The 21,986-nt window shown below is 42.4% G+C and overlaps 1 protein-coding gene across 1 annotated transcript in view; it reads right to left on the reverse strand.

The window, feature by feature from the left end:
- The window catches only part of dnah6 (dynein, axonemal, heavy chain 6), a 215,150-nt gene that overhangs the window by 110,115 nt on the left and 83,049 nt on the right, over positions 1-21,986 (reverse strand). Inside the window, exons 32-36 of the mRNA XM_078215309.1 lie at positions 18,563-18,703; positions 14,940-15,182; positions 10,852-11,019; positions 5,937-6,172; positions 2-263 (exon numbers count right to left, since the gene is read on the reverse strand). Of these exons, the coding sequence (XP_078071435.1) occupies positions 2-263; positions 5,937-6,172; positions 10,852-11,019; positions 14,940-15,182; positions 18,563-18,703 (1,050 nt within the window). The remainder of the gene's footprint in view (position 1; positions 264-5,936; positions 6,173-10,851; positions 11,020-14,939; positions 15,183-18,562; positions 18,704-21,986) is intronic.

Here is a 21,986-nt window from a genome sequence, read left to right on the forward strand (position 1 = left end):
CCTGAGCTGTAGCTAGTTTTATCCGTTTTGGCTCTACCTCTTTAGAAACTCGGGAATACAGATCCATAGCTCTCACCCACATACACATTGATTTGCAGGCTTTGGACACTTTCTCCACTTTCTCTGGCACAAAATCAGGGTTATTAATATACTTCTGAAGCCGTTGCAGAATCTGGGGTTTAATGTTATCTTTGTCATAATCCATGAGCTTCTTCAAGAAATATGAATCACCAAGAACTTGTTTAGCGGAAGCCCAGTCAGTTCTAAAACATGAATAAAAAACGTTTGTTCAATTAGTCTTCAAATTCAATGGACCAGTCCAAAAACCAATGATTCAAAGCATCATTGACAAAGTAACTTCATTCACAGAGAAGTCTGCTGCTCCAAAACACAATCCATTGGCTGGTATCTCACAATACAGCATAAGCAGTCGGAGGAGAGAGTGGCCACATGCCATACAACTTGCAGAGGATATTACCCCAGACAGTGGTTAATACCACAGCGGAATCAAGTACATGTTATGGCACAAGAGGCAGAACTTTCCCGTCCCACCTGCCACGGGAATCGTAGCAGGTGGGGACGGACCATGCTAAGGTTCGTTAACCTCAAGTGGGATTTTCCGTCCTTGAGGCGAGCGCGGCCGGAGAGTCCCCCCACAGACAGGGAATGAGTTCAGTCAGGATCAGCTGCAAGGCTGAATTGAGATGTGCTCTCTTATTGGCGAAGGCATGGAAAATTAGCTGTATCCCCAACTATTACAAGGGGGCATAACTATAGGGTTCGTGGTGGGAGATATAGGAAGGATATCAGAGGTAGGTTCTTTACGCAGAGAGTGGTTGGGGTGTGGAATGGACTGCCTGCAGTGATAGTGGAGTCAGACACTTTAGGAATTGGTTATTGGATAGGCACATGGAGCACACCAGGATGATAGGGAGTGGGATAGCTTGATCTTGGTTTCAGATAAAGCTCGGCACAACATCGTGGGCCGAAGGGCCTGTTCTGTGCTGTACTGTTCTATGTTTAAAACATCACTGGGAATTGCCAATCATTCATATTCAATATCTCAGTAATTTTAATTTCCCATGAACTGCTCCTGTGAGGCGGTAACTGCAGGAGGCCCTGTTTCACTGCACATCAAGCGACATAAACTTCAGCATTAACTAGTGCTTCAGTAAAGGCAATTAAGGTCTAATCAAACCAATCACTTCCCAAGGCTCAGAGTTAATTGATTATGTGGACACATAGAGCCCCTTTGTGCTCACTCCATCAATCACATGGCACACAAAATAGGAAGAATTATTTCAAAAGTAATTAGTTTTGTTATCTATGTATGAACAAATTGCATATGTTCTGCTTATTTTTGAAAAATCTGTTTCACTTTCAGCCTAAGAAAAAATGACAGATGGTAAGATTTTTTAAGAGTGAATTCACTTTTGTGTTTCTATAATATGTTTTAAGGGTTAATAGTGTAGAGTGAACTACTTTGTGCAGAGGGAACTTCTGAATTCAGGTTTCCATTTTATTTTAACTGCCAAATGTTCTCCTAGAAGATGGTAGATGGTTGCATATTGCTCAACTGGAGAGAATGCAGCAAGCCTTGCCCACTTTATCTCCAAATACTTATATAACTGGTACTTTGAGATACTGGCCCTGAAAATCCCAGGTTCTGGCAGATATGAGGGTAAGATTTCTATCCAGGGAATTTGGACAGAATCCCAGTTACATCAGCAATTTACATGTTAAGTTTAAAGTTTATCTATTAGTGTCACAAGTAGGCTTACATTAACACTGCAATTAAGTTACTGCGAAAATCCCCTAGTCACCACGCTCCGGCGCCTGTTCGGGTACACTGAGGGAGAATTTACCATGGCCAATGCACCTAACCAGCACGTCTTTCAGACTGTGGGAGGAAACCGGAGGAAACCCATGCAGACACAGAGAAAACGTGCAGACTTCGCACAGACAGTGACCCAAGCCGGGAATCGAATTCGGGTCCCTGGTGCTGTGAGGCAGCAGTGCTAACCATTGTGCCACCGTACTGCCATTAGAGATTCTGCGGAAGGCCCCGCAGCAGACTGTCTACCAAAGGGATGCGTATGGGTAAGCTCTTACACTTCCCTGGGAAACGCTACCCAATTCACCCTGAAAAGGTCTAAGCAGAACTCATACCTGAATATTACTGCCATTAGAAGCAAGAAATGAATTAACAGACAACATTTTGGCTCAGAAAGCACTGGAAGTGATTCTGAAATTGGGGTGGGCATTTTTGACCCCACCTTGAAGGCACAATGGAATTGCGCTCATTATGTAAATAACCACATTCCCATCATTTGGAATGGATTGTGCACCTTCTGCTCCTGTTGGACACAAAGTTCAATGTTGGTGCAAGGAGCACCAGTGAGTTTCAGGGGACACTATGTGGGACACTATAGAAAGGCAAGTTTGATTGTCACCAAAGATCTCCTATTTGCCTCAGACCCCAGTTGCAATTATAGAGGAAACCTCAACAACCACTTACTTACAAGCCCTAAATCTCCTGTTGAAAATGGCCCACTTAGATATGCTGTCCGACACTGGAGGGTTCTTGACTGGAAGGCCCATTGACTGGAATAAATTATGAATACTGAGTATCCTTGAGAATAACTGACTCCGACCCTTCATAGCTGTCTGCAAGCACACTCTGAGTAAGTTAAATCTGGAGCATCCCGGTTCTCCAGAAGTGGGGAGAGTATTGCTGAGATATGCCCCTCTATGCTGTTATGACCAGGTGAAGAGTGAATTGGCTCCCTCCACCCCCTCATTCAGCCTCCCCGATTGCTCACAACAAAAGGTTAAATTTATTTTCTGGAAAGATGCGCCTTTTCCGAATCCAAATGTACTTACTGTATAATAAGGATCTAATCAATCAAGGTTTTGTTGAGTCAAAGAAAAAACAAATTTATTAGTCATTAAACTACAGAGAAAGAAAACATGAGGGATTCTCCGGGCCAGCTAGCCCTGATCGCAAATTGCAATCGCCCAGAGAATCGCGGGAAAATGGGTTTTACACTGGTGCTTAAACCCACTGCAACCCTCCCCAGGCGGTGTTGCTGGCGCCAATTAGGTTGATGTGGAGATGCCGGCGTTGGACTGGGATAAACACAGTAAGAAGTTTAACAACACCAGGTTAAAGACCAACAGGTTTATTTGGTAGCAAAAGCCACAAGCTTTCGGAGCCTTAAGCCCCTTCCTCAGGTGAGTGGGAATTCTGTGAACAGACTTTAACCTGGTGTTGTTAAACTTCTTACGCCAATTAGGTTCCCAGCCAGAGTGGGTAGGAAGCCTATTCAATTATATACATTTAAATACAATCAGCAGGTTTGCATGCCAAGCCAAATGTCTCTCGTAATTCACCCACCTCCACTCATCTCTCTCCCCCCTCAAATCTCCCCCACTCATGCCCCCTTCCCCCTCACACCCCCTTCCATCTCAGGCCCCCCCTCAGGCCCCCTTCCCCCTCACACCCTCCACTCAGGCCCCCTTCCATCTCAGACCCCCCCTCAGGCCCCCTTCCCCCTCACACCCCTCCACTCAGGCCCCCTTCCATCTCAGACCCCCCACTCAGGCCCCCTTCCCCCTCAGACCCCCCACTCAGCCTCCCTGCAGGCCAAGGACATTGGCAATGCCAACAGTGCACTGACCCCTGGCATTAACCTTGGCCTGGTGCCTTGGGCACAAGGGGGCTCAAGGAGGTAGGTTCAGTGGCCATTTGCCCCTCTGCTGCTACCAGGCTGCAGAAGAAGTGTCCCTTAATGGTCTTGAGTGTTGGGTGGGCTGAGGTTGGGGGTGCCGAGGCTGGACTGCCCCTTCTAGCCCTAGCAGACCTGAAGATCACCCCTGGTATGGCGATTTCCGGCAGCCCTGATCAATAGCTGCATCCTTGCCTTTTAGCTGTACAAATTCTGAAGTGGCCAGATCGCTTTAACTTCCATGTCCCCCTGGTCACCTGGCAGGAATTGACAGGTTATAGAAACACTACTCACGCGAGAACCTAAAGTTCACCTGCCTTACTACTCTTAAAGAGAAAGTTGAGAACTACGTTAGATTTGTTATTACCTCCAGCCTTGAAGCCTCTTAACATCCTCCTCACCATTCACATTCCCACCAAGTTTCACATCTTCAGCAAACTTGGAAATATCACATTTGGTTTCCTCATCCAAATCATTGATGTATATTTTGAATAGCTGGGGCCCAAACACTGATGCCTGTGGGACCTCACTAGTCACCGCCTGCCACTTTGACAAAGACCCATTTATTCCTCCTCTGTTTCTTGTCTGTTAACCAATTTATGGACGTGTGCATGGGTTGTAAACAGAGTTATGAACCATGTCATCCGTGGATCACCCTTGCCAGTCAGTGGTCATTCTTTGGTTTGTCCCAGTGGCTGAAATACAGCTAGTACTTCAGACTGTTACAGAATGCTACATGACTGCTATCAGAATACAGTGAAATGCACGATGCATTGGGCATGATCATGCAAAAGCTGCTCTGTGAGGAAGCCTGTAATTTTAGCACGTATGTTCACTTTGTCTCTCTTGCAAGAAGAATGCAGTGTGGTCAACTTTTATCGAATCAAGAGCCATGGTGGCCTCCTCTTATCAGCTTACGCCAAACTACCCGATGCTGCAAATTTCACCAGCTCCACCCTGGGAGCAGTCAGGTGCATTAAAAATTGATCATCGTGGTCACCTTCATGGCCAATGACGATGCAGTCCTTGCCCCGCTGGGAGGATGGACTGTGCCTGGTTTCAGAGTTAAATGTTCCTAGCGCAGACATCACAGATATTAGCTGTTATTGTGGTTCAGGTGGAATAATTTCTCCCTGAAAACCCTGGTTGTCTTGCTGAGAATCATCCTCCTCCTCCCTCTTCCAAAAGCCTGTGCACCCAGGTCTGGGAGCAACTATCTGCAAGTAGTTGATGATTTCTTTAAATAGTTCTGCTGGGGGGGCGGGAGGGAAGGCTGGGTATGGAGGGAGTTTTTTCAGGGAGGATGGTGGCAATCTTTTATCTTGAATAACGTGTGTTGAGCTATGCAAGGTTAAAGAGAGGGCATTGTTGGAGCATGAAGCTTCCCAATGGGGCACTGGCCTCAAGTCACTGTTGCATGTTGATTGACGTCATGGTCTACCTTTTGGGCGACACAGTGGTTAGCACTGCTACCTCACAGCGCCAGGGACCCGGGTTCAAATCTGGCCCAGGTGGCTGTCTGTGTGGAGTTTGCACATTCACCCTGTGTCTGTGTGAGTTTCTTCCGGGTGCTCTGGTTTCTTCCCACAATCCAAAGATATGTGAGTTAGGTTGACTGCCCATAGTAAATTGACCCTTAGTGTCAGGGGAACTAGTGGGTAGATAAGTGGGGTTATGGGGATAGGGCCTGGGTGGGATTGTAGTCCGTGCAGACTCGATGGGCCAAGTGGCCTCCTTCTACACTATAGGGCTTCTGTGATACCTGTTCTGCATACTTCCACCATATCATAACTGTGTGTGCAGGCCAATGCCTTTCCCAAGATGGCATCTGATGCATTATGCTTCAGAAGTGTTGTGCTTACCATTTTGGAGCTCTAACAGCACTTGTAGCATGCCCAAAATAGGTGCTGCAAACACCAATCTCGTAGCAGCAGTGCTTCAGTTTGTGGTGGAACTTGAAGCCAAAAATGTATTTCTTGGATGAAAATACTAGCAGTGAGCTAATCTCCTCATAATAATTAAGTGGTTTCCATTATCGAATACAGATGTTTTGGCAACAATCATTCATTCCTCCTGTCCAATGAGAGTGACAGCAGAGGCTTCTCTTTCCACTCAGACAATTTGATTGAGAAGATAGATACATACGTTGATAATAACAATAAAGTATACATCAACTGCACAGCAACATCTTACTGCAATGTTACTCACTTTGCATTAAGCAGGATGCAAATGGCTTCCATGACAGTCATAACCAGATCCGGAGGCTTGGTGAATACTCTGATTTCAGATATATCTGCTTTGTCCAAAGAGTCAAGAGCTTTGTTTGCTGCATCCAAGGCTGGCATAGCTTCATCAAGATCTCGCTGTGCATCATCAGCTATAGCTTGAGTCTCTGCAGCTTTTGACTTGGCTGCAACCTCATCTTCCTGTACGACTTTACGAATCTAATACAACAAAAAAAAAGTGTTGTAACACTCACATCTATATTTGAACTTTGTTCAGTTTAAGCATCACCAACTGAATAATGTGACATATCGGCTGACATAACTGAAATGTTTTGAGAAAATATCAAGTAACTTTCATAATCCACAGAAAATATTACAGAAAAGAGAATGGAGCTGTAAAAGAACATTAAGAGCATCGTAACTTAAACTTAGCTGTAAACCAGAACATTTCCATGGTCCGCCCCTCGCCCGCTACAATTCCCGTAACAGGCAGGACGGGATAATTTGCCCTCGAGACTGTAAGGAAACTCATGTTCATATTGTCATCAATAAGTCTCCAAGGGCATTATTATCAGATGTTGGAGAGATCAAGGACATAAGTGGAGTTTGTTATGGTGAAGTAGTGTGGCGTACCCAAATATCTTTTATGGTCCGCAATAAGTAGTGCATGTGTGACAGAATTAGTGTACTTGGTTCAATCATTTGTCTCTTATGCAAAATCTACATCGACAAAGTTGACTTAAAGAAAAAACAAATTGTGCAGCCTATGGGGGAAAGGAAAGGAAGAGGTCAAGCCAGAAGTTATGGTCCAAGTCAGTACCAACACCATGCAGAGCCGGTATTGAGATTCTGCAGTCATACTTTCAGGAAATAGGGAAGAAATTAAAAAGTAGGACCTCAACGGTAGTGATCTAGGTGCCCGCAAGAGCAGAAAGAAGGAGTTAATGAGAATCGATGCACAGCTTGAGGCATGGTGCAGGAGAGGGATTTTCAGATTCTTAGGGCATTGGGGCTCATTTTGGGGCAGGAGACATTTATTCAAAAGGGATGGGTTACATCTCAACAAGATAAGGACCAAGGTCATTGTGACAAGTTGGGGAGGGTTTAAACTAAATTGGCTGGGGAACAGCACAAGTATATAGAAGTAGAAAAGAGGAACAAGGTGCATAAAGGGGTGAGAATGTTAAATAGTGCTAGAGAAAAGGTTAGTACCATTTTAGGTAGGAGCAAGTTTTGAAGAGCTATGAGAAATACAAAGACAGGTTCACAATGTGGGTGCAGGTATGGAAACACGCAAAGTGTGGTAAATAAGATTGCTGAACTATAACCGCATGAAGCTGTGCAGGTGATGGCTTAAAATTGTGAGGATTGAGTACTTCATTTTCAGGGAATATTCAGAAAAGGTAGGTGTTATAATCTCACCAAGGCCGGTTTTCCATCACCAATCACCTGTTTATTTACAATGGTAGCCTGAGTGCTGCTCAACTGCTACGGAGTGCAGGTCGGTCCCGGTCTATCAACTGCCAGCCTGAGTGGAGCCAGCTGGCTTTAAATCCCCCCGTTGCTCCTTCCCTTTCGGGCGAGCCTCCACTCGCCTAATAGGGCAGCTCATCTTCAGTGAGGTCCATAGGGAGATCTATTGATGATCCCCCGTGGCCATCGTAACAGTAAGAAAGAGGAGAAAAATTGAGGTGGAGTGGAGGAACTGATTAGGGAGGATATGGTAGCATTGGAAAAAGAGAAGGGGCAAAGACAGAAACTATTTGGTTAGAATTGAGAAGCAAAAGGGGTGATCACGCAACTGAGGATATTCTGTTGGTCTCCAAATAGTGAGAGAGAAATGGAGAAGCAAACCTTCAGGGAAATAACTCAGATATGCAAGCAATATCAAGTGGTGGTATTAGAGGACACTAGTTACCCAGATAATGATTAGGATAATGCTAGACTAAAGGATAAGCAGAGGGTGGAAATTTCTAAAATGTGTCCAGGAGAACTTCTTTGAGCAGTATCTTCTTAGTTCAACAAGGGAAGAGGCATTGCTGAACCTGGCACTGTGAAATGAGGTGGGCAAAGTGGACCAATTGTCTGTGGTGGAACACTTGGATAAGAGTGATCATTATACATTAAAGTTTAGGTCGCCAATGGAGAAGAGCAAAGAATAATCTAAAGTAGAACTTTTAAGTTGGAAGAGGGTTACTTCACTGGAATAAGATGCGATATATCCAGTCTAAAATGGAACCAAGAATTGACAGCCAAAACTGTAACAGAAGAATGGACCTGAAATATTTCAGATACAGGCTAGGTACATTCCAACAGAGTGAAAGGTAGGGGGGTTAAATCCAGGTCTCCTTGGATGACAAGGCAGTTGTGATTATGATTAAACTAGATGATGCATGTCAGGTTCAACGAGAACAAGGCCAATACAACAAATTGAGAGAGGGAAATGGAGAGGAAAATAAGGCTGGCAAAGAGAGAAAAGTGAGAAGACAATAGCAGTTAATGTAAAAGAGATCCCAAAAAAATAGTAAATTGACTGCAAGAAATGGAGTGTTGCCTCACAACAGTGAAGGCCAGCAGCAGGTGAGAATGTCTGGGATGAGTAACAGATGGGGAAGCCTGCAGTTAGAAACAGGTTATGCTGAATTAGATTGCCCCATGCATGGATTGCACTTTCAGCAGCTGCTCATTCATGATAAGGTTATCTCTGGGGAAAGTTTTATGAAAAGAAAAACGCTAAAATAAAAATATATGGAGCAACTGGATCAAGAAATTGCGGTAAATTGGTGGAGTGGATTGTTTGTTCTTTATACCACCTTCCTCATTTTCACTCAGTCAAGATGTTAAAATCGAAAATCTAACCCATTTTGGCACTCCAGTAAAATGGCAGATTTGTTAAATGGATACTTCCTAATAGCCTGACTAGCTCCGGTTCACTTGGAGAGCAGTTGTTGACAACTATGTGGAGAGATTCCAAGCTTACATACATATTTGTCATTCTACCCTCTTACAGAAGAGCGTACATTTTGAGATATCCTCCAGCAGATGAAAGAAAGAGCACTGATGTGCATGTCTAACAGGTCAATAAATTCAGCCCTATACCTAGTAGAGCAAGAAGGAAGAATAAACAACATGACCTAGTATTTTTTAGCAGTTAATGCAGTCATACTTTGTAGATTCTTAGATAATGTGTAGATGTCAGCTTTGGCCCAGTGGTAACACTCACACCTCGAAGGATGGTGGATTAATTACCATTGCAGATACCTGAGCACATAATTTAGGCTGATACTTTAGTGGGAGTGATGCGATTGTAGAGCTGCCACAATCTGGTTGAGACTTAAACTGGTGTAAAAGATCCCATGGCCATATTCAAAGACCAGCTGGAGAGTAGTCTCCTTTGACCTGGCTTACAACACTAAAACTGATTATTTCATTGCTGTTCGTCGGTCTTTGCTGCATGCAAGTTATCTGACATTCCAATAATGGCTGCTACACTTCAAAGGTTACTTCATTACTTGTAAAGTGTTTTAGTTCATTCTTTGGTCATGTAAAGCATTATACAAATGCAAGTTCTTTCTTTAGCAATTTAAAAGGTTTATAATTACAGTGGATAAAAGCAAAATACTGCGGAAGCTGGAATCTGAAACAAAATAGAAAATGTTGGAGAGAGAATAGAGCCAAGGGCTTTGTGACTCAAAACATTGGCTCTACTCTCTCTCCAAAGATGCTGTCAGACCTGCTGAGATTTTCCAGCATTTTCTGTTTTTGTTATAATTACACTGCACTGGAATTGTAGCAGTACCAACAACATTGTTAAGCAGTTTTCCAGAATACCTGAAAAGTCTGATCTTATCATGCAATGACATTCAAAATCTGGATAAGCTCATTTGGAGTACATATAGTGGTTATTCAGTCTCTCAAGTTTGTTCCACTATTTCTTTGATTTGATTTATTGTCACATGTATTAGTATACAGCGAAAAATATTGTTTCTTGCATGCTGTACAGATATATTATACCGTACATAGACAAGGAAAGGAGAGGGTGCAGTATGACTTCAATGCAGTCATAGTTAGGGTGTAGAGAAAGATCAAAGCATTGTTAAAAAGAGTTAGAATAGAGTTTTAAAAGCATAGAATTAGAGTAAAATATAGAGTTAGAGGGTATGCTGGGCATAGCTTGCAAGAAGTCATCACACTCTGGTGCCATTTGGATTATAGGCCCTGTCCGATCTGTACCTCAAATTCACTTCCCAACCTTTGATCTGTCACAGAAAATTTCATATAACCCAGTATCCACATCCTTTGAGTAAATGTGGGACATAGACCAGTTGGGCCAAATAGCCTGTACTGCACTGTAAATGCTGTGCAATTATATGCCATGCATACATGTCATGCAGCGGGGTAATCTTCCATTCCACTTTGCTGATGAGCTGTATCTTAGTGGCTGCAACTCGCCAGCTCAATGATAATGAGATCCAAAGTCCAATATTGGGTGTTCCTTGGTTCTCACCATCAGGTGAATGGACCATTCCTTATGCCCCACTTGTATCCAAAAATGCCTGAATAGCTAAGCCACAATGTTTACCATATTATAGACTACTTCAATACAATCAAAGCTACAACTGTAATAGTCATTTGCAACTCAAAATGTTAACTCTCTCTCTCTCCATAGATACTGCCAAACCTACTGAGTATTTCCATCATTTCAGATTTCCAGCACTTGCAGTATTTTGCTTTAATTTTAGTGAAGCTCCAAAAGTGTTGCTTGAAAGAATTCAGAATGCTCAAAAGAAATTCTGAGGAAGGTGCGAGAGGGATGTTTAATCACCAGAAAGGAAATTCAACAGTGCAGGTCTGATAATCATGGATTTCCTGAAAATGATTGTGCTTAGATGGTTTACCTGGTCTGCCTCTGCATGGTCCACGCTCAGTTTCTCCATTAAAGCATTTGCATCAATTGATTTCTGCTTAAGAACTGGCTCCAGAGCTGAAAGATCAACTTGCATTGTGTCTACCAGCACATTGGTCTCCAGCAACTTGGTAAGACCATTCTTCACACGATCCCGAGCCTGTTGTTATACCAGAAATATTAGAATTAATGGAGATAATGTAATCATTCATAGTGATACTTTCAGCTGATCAGATCACACCTAATGCAGAAGGATTATATAATGAATGCAGGTATATGCAAAAAAAGTTACACATTTATGAGCAAGAATATGAATTAATCATCCACATGAAACATCAATTAATTATTTTAAATTAACTACAATAAAGATTACAAAGGTCCCTTCACAAATCCTCAGTATATCTCACATTGAAAATGCTGAAATCCTCCTCATCTGTCTCACAAATCTAATCAGAGTACATAGAAATTACTCATGGTGACAGAATATTTTTGTGCCTGAAAGGACATGGCTGATGGAATCATCTCTCATTCTTACCTTCCTTGAAAAATTATAAAGAAAAAATAGGTTGTCACACCATAATTATATTATTGCCCAATATAGAATTGTAAGTATTATTTTATAAATGTTATGTCTGTGAAAATAATAATGAATAATAAAAATCTTTTAGCTTTCTGAAATCACCATGTCTGAAAATGTACTAAATCTGACAGAAGCTGCAAAGGTATGGCTCTACAAAGGCAATAGAATAAAAAGGTAAGGTACCTTTTACCTTTACAAGGGCACTGAGCAGTAGGATAGTGCTGCAATGACTGTTCTGTTCATATCTTCCTCTGTTTATTTGCCAAAATGAGTGATGTGTGCATGAAAATGGCAGGACGATACTATGCTGCCTCAAAGCAAGCACACTGGGATTTTTGAGAAAAATCATGTCTGGAACGTCACTGCTACCAGGTGACTGAACTTTGATAGAATTCTTGTAGCAAAGAAGTTATAAGGATTGTATCTGACGTCCCTGCCAGCCACTTAATTTCATGCAGCACAATGTAAAATGCATGATATGGATAATGAACTACCACCAAATGGGACTGCAAAATGTAATCTCTGGTAACTGCCAGTTCTCAAGAGACACTTACCTCTGTCAAATGCAATTAAAACTAAAAGTGATACTTAGTTCAACATGGATATGCTTTAAGCATCCCTTTGTTAATCAAAGCAAAAGTATGAACACAATTCACAGCAGCCTACATAAACCAGTTCACTCACACTTCATAAATCTTTAAATGCAACAATCCAATATTGCCTGGAGAAAATATTCGCAGCATATAAAAGCCACAAATAATTAAAAAATGTTTCTATATTGTTTTTTAGCACAGAGTGAAAAGAAGCATGATCTCAACTTTATTCCCATCTAGTCGTCAATTTACTCAACAATCTATAATATAGCTCTTGGGACTAAAGGAATCAAGGGATATGACGGGAAGGGGGATCAGGATATTGAACTTGATGATCAGCCATGATCATAATGAATAGCGGAGCAGGCGCGAAGGGCTAAATGGCCTACTCCTGCTTCTACTATCTATGTTTCTATGTTTTGATCATGGCCCATATCTTCTGGTCAGGTTCAGAACCTTGTATCTGAACCTGATCAGTCACAACATTTACCCACCCTGCCACCTTACCTCACCCACACTACCCACTTACACACTTATATATTCATCCTTCCACTAATACACTCATTCAACACACTGAGAAGCTGTGGGACATTTAAACTCTTTGGGATAGATGAGAAGAGGAAGGGGAGGGGAGGTCAGAGAGGAGTGCAGAGGGGATAGTGTAAAGACAGGAGAGAGGTTCCGGGGGATGTGAAGAGGAGGGAGAGAAGTGAAAAGAGGGCAAGTAAATGAAAGAGGGATTTCTGTCTCTTCACACCGAGGAATGAAGGCAGAAGGAAGAGGAAACAGTAGGGGGGAGTGAGAAGAAAAGAAAGGTGAGCATGTAGGTGCACAATGAGAGCAAATGAGAATAGGAGAAATGGCCATATTGAACAAGAATGAGGTGATGGGAAAGAGAAATAGAGCTGTGAAGGGCGAGAGGTCGACCTTGGTTTAATTATCTCCCTCTGCTAATCCTGCTTAAACTGTAAAATGTCCTTGTTCTTAACTCCTCAGGCCAGATTTCATCTCATGATGGAGGCAGTAATGCCATTGCTAATTGATGCATTATCAATCGAGCCGAGACTAGTTGTGAGCAAGACAAATAGGCTTTTATTAGCAAGAACTTGGAGCCATCCCTGTCAGTGATCTGGTCTGAACTGAGAGCAAGGGGGGAGGAGCCACCGCCTTTATACCCAGACCAGGGGGAGGAGACTTGGGCGGAACCGACAGGGATGTGCCACATATACAGGTACTGAGAAATACTAACTACGGTGGTTAACCACTACAGATAACAGATAACAGTGGTTTACCACACTAATGTAAAAAAAATTGAAATTTTGGCTGCAAGTTCCAATTTGGAGTGTCTTATCGGCTCGTGCTATTTTTGTGTTGGGAAGGCCACAAGTCAAACTTTACATGCACCTCTTCTAGGACAGGTTTATCATTGTGAGGACAATAGGAAAATTGAATTTCCTTCCCCATGCTATTTCGTGTGTTGATGTGGGTTTTGGAAGCCCTAAGTAAAATCCACAATGTTTGAACATTTGAACATTGATGGAAGCATGCTGAGCAGTCAGGAACATTCTGATTCATAAGTGTTAAACATTTTGACATCTTCAAATGTCACTATTACCTACTATATTATAATATGGATGTGTTTTTACTGCAATGATTGACTATAAGGCTCTGACCTATAAATGTCAATTGACCATTATATTGACAAGCATTCTAGAAGTGTGGAGATGCGTGATAGTACTTGTCCCGTTGGAAAATCGTCATAATATATTCAGAACTGTAGAAAACTGAGAGAAACTCTTTTTACTGTGATTTATATGCACTGATATTGCCCAGTTAAACAAAACCTAAGCACTTGCACTTGCTTTGGTTCCACCACTGGTAATTTGCTTTGAAATGGAAATCTAACACCATGGCGGGATTCTCCAGGCCAGCTAGCTCCGATCACAAATTGCAATTGTCCAGAGAATCAGGAATCAGCAGGAAAGCAGGTTTTGTGTCAGGCACCAAGCCTCCTGCAACCCTGCCAGGTGGCGCTGCCAGCCACGATTGGGTTCCAGCCCATAGCAGACGGGAATCCACTACATATTCAAAACCACACACTTAAATATAACTAGCGGGCTTGTAGCCTGAGTCAAATGGCCCTCACTATTCACGCACTTCTCCAGCAGGATCTGCATTGGACAGGCTTTGCACCAGGTCCTCAAGTGAGGACCTGGCATCTTGGACCTCGAAACACCACCAACTACAATGAGAGGCATCCATCACCACCCGCCCCCACCCCCCCCCGCCAACCCTGCCATACCATGCGGGCACGTGGTTTATCTGACCCAACTTTTGGCAGTGCCAAGGTGCCAGGCTGGCACTGCCAGGGTGCCAGGCTGGCACTGCCCAAGGGGCACCCGCCCCTTTCCCTCAGTCTCCCTGGCGGGGGGGGGCTTCAATGGCCTCCAGTTCTACCGGCGAGGTCATAACAACTGGTCCCCGTTTGTGGGGACCAACTGTGATCCTTGCCAGAGAGAACCTCTCCCGGCAAGGCCACACAGGCAAGCGAGCCCGGACGATTGCCTCCCAGGCTCATTAAATCCATGCACATTTGAATTTCCTTATATTTAAGTAAATTATTCAGCCTCACACTGGAAATGGGCGCGAGGCTGACCTTGCCGGTGCTGGTAAGATCGCGAGAGGCAAGAAGTCGGGAGCGAACCTGACTTCTCAGCTCTCGCGCACCTTTACTGGCTCGCCCTGCCCATCGGCCAGCGGGACGAAAAGGTAAGATCATCCCCTGTGACTCTGTCTGGTTACTTGAGGGGAATGATAGTTTTAACTACAAGAAGAAAAACATTCTGACAGACCCGCAACAGTGGGGCATTTGGTTTTGATGGACAACTTCAAGGACTATAGCTTTACCGAAATGAGTTCCTTCCGTTTCTCCTGTAGCATGGCCAAATACAAATTAATCAGCTCGAGGTAAGATGTGGGAGTTGTATAGTATCGCCGTCGCAGTTCAGCATAATATTGTTCCGCCTTATCATTCACACTTGTGTGGACTCGTACACACATTTCAGAAAACATTTCCTTCATTTCAGCACTACCAAGGTCAATGTTTGCAAAGAAGCTCTTTGATACAGAAAGAAGAGCTTCTTGTGGCCACTGGAAGCAAAAGGATAAGTTCCATTAATTCTTTATCACTTTATTAACAAAACACATCAATAGCATTTATCAATAGCATTTTTAGCAAGAGAGGTCACTAAGCTATTAATCCAGAAATTTAGCTAATGTTCTGGGGACCCGGGTTCAAATCCCACCACAGCAGATGGTGGAATTTGAAGTCAATAAAATAAAAATCTGGAATTAAGAATCTACCAATGACCATGAAACCATTGTCAATTGTCGGAATAACCCATCTGGTTCACTAATGTCCTTTAGGGAAGGAAATCTGCCATCCTGACCTGGTCTGGCTTACATGTGAATCCAGAGCCACAGCAATGTGGTTGACTCTCAACTGCCCTTGGTCAAAACTCGGGAATGGCGATAAATGCTGGCCAGCCAGCGTCGCCCATATCCCATGAATGAATTTTTTTAAAATCACAATTTATTATTATGATGAGCCAAATTTCACAGCTTACCACACTTTAAATTTTAGCAGATTGGAACAATCTATATGAGACTGAATTGCATGGACAATTTTAGGTTAGATCTAGAAAGGTGGACAGATAAAATCACCATTACTCATTGGAAACTGAGATCATTACTGGTGTATATCAGGGATTGCATGTTTAAGAATCTGCAGTCAAGGTGTTTTCTTTTCATTTTTAAAGTTAATTATATTATAAAATTTCATTTTAAAAAACCCATGAATATAAAGTATGAATTCTTTCAAAATCTAGATAAAACACTGCAATTAAAAGACCAGAAATATTATGATTTCCCTGCTTTCTGCATTATGACTGGAAATCCAATTGCAATGATGAGGAACTCTCTTGAACATGTGCGATTTGAGCATATTGTTAAAATCCCTCTGGGGGAACCATAAACCAAAATGACCAAATTTACTGAATTATCTCCAAACGAAGAAATTACCCACAAGATTCTACATTTTGGAGCTTTTACTTTAACATGACTCAGATCCAATGGGAATTAAACATGAATCAACAAGCAAATGATACTGTAAATAAAAGGTATTAGTACAACAAAGATACATTTCTCACAAACACAACCATTCGCCTTCAATAAGTGCTGCATTACATAGCTGTACGATGCCAGAATATGTTGTTCTTTATTCACTCAGGGTAGGTCAGGAATTCTGTCTATCAACAGCTTTCACCACCAAGATTCATGGCACACTTCCATGAACCCTCTCTCTCTCTCTCAGGTCACAACCTGATGGCGTAACTTTCCAAAGTTTTTCTTTAACATGAAAAGCTCACAAACAAGTGGGTCAAAGGGATATCACATCACTTACCGTAAGGAGGTACACAAAGACTTCAGGTGTAGTGGATAGGGCTACAAGAGGGGCAGGGGCATCTCAGAGGTGATAGGCTTGCAGGTGGGGAGGGGGGAGAGCATCCAAAGAATTTTCCAGCTGCCACTACAAAAACTGTGAGGTGCTGGCAGGGGGCTGATGGGGGTGGTGGGGTGGGTGCGTGGGGCACATAAAATTATTTCCCTGGTGATTCAAGCCAGCATCATGGCCTGGACTCTGAAAATTGTGAACTGAGGTCTTGATTTTATAAAGGATTTGATTTTATAGTGGATTCAACTGTAGCATATTTTGAATAGAGCAGAAAACTACAACCAGCCAAGTCTTTAATATGACAGCCTCCTGTATATGTCCTTCGCGGTATGTGCTTCTCCCATTAGGCAAAATTTTCAACCTCCTCTGACCCTGAAAAATTCACTGGGGTTCGCAACTGAGGTTCTTGGCAGACAGTACTCAGCATAGGTGCCTTGACCTCTGGTCGGTGGATTTTTGTGGCCAAAACTACCATTACCTTGAACAGGGGTACTTAAAGTCAGAGGAAGGGTCACCAGGGACTGTTCTCACAGAGCTCTCAATGTATCTCAGGGATTTGAATGGGCCTCACAAGCTACACAGCCATCCTCTTGAACATAAGTGGTGTGACATGTGGAGTCCAAAGTTCAGAGCCAAAAAGATAAGTTTCCCAAGAAAGTTTCACTCTTCAGCAACATGTTTTTGAATCCAGATTATCAGCAGAGGTTGCAGCTAAACCTAAGCGACAACTGCATTAATATTTTTCCGTGTTAATTCAACATGCACGGGCTGATTGTAGTACACAAGTGGACAATGATTTGTACTTTCTGCCAAAAGGACTAGCAAGAGGCCTTGAGTGGCATGTTCAGAGGGAAATGGAGTGTGTGTCCGCATCCATGGAAAAATCAGAAAGACCACGATTTGTGCCCATTTTCAAAGCGGCCTGCAATGGTCCCTTTAATGATCACTGGTAAAGCATCTCCAGGTCCAGCACCTGAAAACTGCACCAGGACCAATGACAGGCATAAACATTCAATTTAAGTATTTTTTTAAAAGCCCTATTTTGGGGCAGAACTGCTCGTTGCCGATTGAGAATTAAGAGGGCTTTGGGCGACAAGTGGGCAGTGGGTTTTTAGATACAAATGCTCCTTGACCACTTGCAGTTAAACCTAAGCGACTACTTTTCAGTGTGCTTGGGGTGATGGTGCCCTTGTAGGCTTTTAAATACAGTGCTGTGATTTCTATTCCTTCCAAAAGTGCAATATCTAAATATGAGTTACAGAACAAAGAGATCTAGGGGTACATGTTCATAGCTCCTTGAAAGTGGAGTCACAGATGGACAGAATAGTGAAGAAGGCATTCAGCATGCTTGGTTTCATCGGTCAGAACATTGAATACAGGAGTTGGAATGTCTTGTTGAAGTTGTACAAGACATTGGTAAGGCCACACTTGGAATACTGTGTGCAATTCTGGTCACCCTATTATAGAAAGGATATTATTAAACTAGAAAGAGTGCAGAAAAGATTTACTAGGATGCTACCGGGACTTGATGGATTGAGTTATACGGAGAGGCTGGATAGACTGGGACTTTTTTCTCTGGAGCGTAGAAGGCTGAGGTTTGATCTTACAGAGGTCTATAAAATAATGAGGGGCACAGATCAGCTAGATAGTCAATGTCTTTTCCCAAACATAGGGGAGTCTAAAACTAGAGGGCATAGGTTTAAGGTGAGAGGGGAGAGATATAAAAGTGTCCAGAGGGTCAATTTTTTCACACAGAGGGTGGTGAGTGTCTGGATCAAGCTGCCAGAGGTGGTAGTAGAGGCGGGTACAATTTTGTCTTTTAAAAAGCATTTAGATAGTTACATGGGTACGATGGGTATAGAGGGATATGGGCCAAATGCGGGCAATTGGGATTAGCTTAGGGGTTTTTACAAAAAAGGGTGGCATGGACAAGTTGGGCCCAAGGGACTGTTTCCATGCTGTAAACCTCTATGACTCTATGAGACTGATGGAGGTCAGTAATTAGATTACTATATACCTGCACAAACCAGTCAATGGTGCAACAGTTCACAAGGGATGGAAACATTCGACAGCGAGCTCGAAATGCATCACCAACAGGACTCATGCACAGTACAATGTGCAGTTTCTGCCGAACACGATTTATAAAAAATTGAAAGACCTGAAAAAAGGACAAAATATTAATGAGTACATATATTTTTCCTACACACAGAATTTTCTTCATTATATAATGACTGCATAATGATAAATCAGCAAGTACCCGTTGAGGAAAGATCTTGCGTGAAAAATTAAATGAATTAACTGGCCGAAGTGAATGGCTTAATTGTAGAAATTATTGAAAGCACAATGCCCCCGATTCCCATGGCGGGTGGGAAGGGAAAGTTCCACCCAAAGTCTGGACATGAAGAGCTTAATTTTATGACATTAGTGTCACCAGTAAATACAAATAGGAAAGGATGTGCCATACTCTTCCCTCATTATCATTAGCATTGCATAATGTTTAAGATTACGATTACAGAAAGTCAAGTCCAGTAAATAGAAGGACACCCAACAATTAAAATCACAAAACCAGGGAAAAAGAGTAGCAAACAAATAAAATTCAAGATAGCCACAAATATTTTCTTTCCATAGAGTAGTATAAGGTGCAAATACTCAAGACTCCATGTTTTTGCAGAAAGGAGTTAAAGCTTGGCTGCCCTGGTTGAAATTAGGAGAATTTTGCAGCCTTCTGAAAGCTCTATGGGGCAGAATTTCCCATTCCGCCTGCCACAGAAATCATAGCGGGCATGGGGCAGACATGGAAAGGTCCGTTGACCTCGGGTGAGAGTTTCCAGTATCAAGTGTAACCGGAAAATCCAGGCCTATATCTCCATTGCTCCAAGGCTATCTCCACCTATTATAGCAACCATATTTGTGATTGCTAACAATATTTAAAGTGTTTTTTTTAAGTCTATAAGAAGAACGTTGCTCAACTGGAACTGAAACAGCAATAAGTTAGAAATTAGAGTTGTTTCTTTTCATGTTTAAATACTGTTTAACTGTTAAGAGTTAAGCTGCTCCATTTTGTTAGAGTTATCATAGAATACCTACAGTGCACAAAAGGGCATTTGGCCATCGAGTCTGCACAGACAGGGTATCTTACCCAGGCCCATACCCTGGTCCCCATGCACCTGCCTGATCCCTCTAATGCCGAATCCACCTTTCCTACACAACTTCAGACACTCAGGAGCAATTAGCATGGCTAATACAGCTAACCTGCACATCTTGTTCCCTCTCCTGAAGTTGACAAACCAATTTGTTTCAACTGAAATCCAGTTTAATGGTCCAATTTATTCATTTTAACAAGATGGATTCCAAATATCGCTAGATCCAACAGCTCAAAAAGCATTGTTATACTTAAACTGTGTTATGAATAAAGCTTATTTTGATTGTTAAAAATCCTTAATTTGTCACTGGAATCATTCTGTTCCTCACAGGTATGCCAAAATAGAAAAATTGTTGGAGTCTAGTCTGGTTTCACAATATACAGTTGAGTTCTAATCCAGGACCCTAACAACTGGTATTATAGAGTAGCTTTAAGTTATCCAAACAGTACTTAATTGAAAACAGGCTAATTTATTATCTCTTTGTGGTGACTACCATTATGTTTTATTCACTTGTTAAATGGAACAGCATATCGAAGGAGACAAAACTATTCTGAGGAGACAAAAATTCTGAGCACATTCTCAAAAGCCATTGAATAACTCAATGGGGATGATCTTGCGCTCAATGATGTGGACATAAAATTCAAAGGATTCAGAAAATGAGATTCTTGCTGGTGAGATCTCGTTTTCCAATTTTCACTGCCTCTTGCTGGTGTCTTAATGATGTGTGTGGTGAAGAGGGATTGTCCTGATGCTTGTATGAGACGGGGGGTTTCTCTTTTGGCTGTGTGGGGGTGGGTTTCCCTGTTACTTGTGGGAGAATCCCCTGTCCATGGAGGGGGTGGGGAGAATTTCTTTTTAACGTAAATCAGGGCACATTTCAAAAACGGCATCCTGACCTCTCGAGAGCAGACATTGCCGGCAGTATCAGGCCCCACCCACCCGTGTGATGGTGAGAACCATGCCCCCAGGCTTTCTGTGCATAGAGTGCCAGAGAATCGCGAGAGAAAACTTGGCGGTGCAGCTGACGAGCTGCATGCCGGGTTTCTCACCCCAGCCGGCACTCCATGCACAGAGTATAAGATTTTGAAAATAGAACTGAAGGAAATTCTCCAGTTGTATAATGATTACTTCACTGTGCTTCTCTATGGCAACGTGTAAAACACTATACATGCACTAAAGGAAATTTTGGCACATTAATTATTCGAGTTAATTTGGGGATCTCATTTTCAAATTTGTCATCGGGTATGTGGCTTATTTATTCTTTATTACCACCTCCACCTTGAAAAGACACAAATTGGAAAAGATGCTATAAGTATCAGAATTACCATGGACAAATCAATTATTCGATGTAGCTCCTCAAGTAAATAATCGGCTATCTCATCTCGCCCTTTTGGCTAAGATGCAAATGAGATCAAGCCTTGGAGGAGGAATTCTCCGCCTACTCCAATCAGCTTGGCTCATGTCGACTAGTCCCAAGACAGGGTAGAGGATTGCATGCCCTGTCTTGTCAGCCTGGATCGGAAATGTCTCAACTTGTTGAGACTCTGAATTGGACTTGATTTGATTGAATTGGAAAAGTATAAAAAAATATATTCTGCTATCACAAACACATTTTGATTCAGTCGCCACATTAAATACATCTAATCTTTTAATAGCCTCTTTAGGCTATCATTCAAAGTGAGAATTCAGAACCCCATGCTGAGATAATTTAGCTATTGAAACTCACACAATCATCCAAAATGACATAAGAGCCGTTGGGAAATGTCAACAGTGATCAAATGTTTAATTGTGGAACCTACACCAGATGGCCTGTCAATCAAATCTGACAGACATTTTTTAACTCTCACTGACAAATTAAGCTAGTTTTGTTTTCAAGTTTAAAGAGCAGTGGATTTTTAAAAAAAACTTCAGATCCTGATACTTAAACAGACTTACATCTATTCCAGTGATGCAGGTCATGACCCTCATAACAACCAAAACAGGGTCTGTTTGAATTCTGCACTAATTTCAAATGGCCTTGTTGAGTTTGCATTTTCCATCTGTATGAATCACACCCTGTCCCTTCCCTGCCAGTAAAAAATGGATCTGTCAGAAATGGAGGCAAGACTTCTTCATCCAGATCCTGCCTGCTTTTTAAAAGGTCAATGGAGTCTTGTCAACTCAGTGAAAATCTGGCCCATGGCCTCTTGGTGAAACAAGTACGCATTAAAATAGGTTGGCAGAGGGTGTTGCACCCATGTGCAAGAAGTGAACTTATAGATATTTGGGCCCATTGGTCACCGTTGGCACTTAAGCATG

This window comes from Mustelus asterias, chromosome 6 (genome assembly GCF_964213995.1).
Source record: "Mustelus asterias chromosome 6, sMusAst1.hap1.1, whole genome shotgun sequence".
Lineage (NCBI taxonomy): Eukaryota > Metazoa > Chordata > Chondrichthyes > Carcharhiniformes > Triakidae > Mustelus > Mustelus asterias.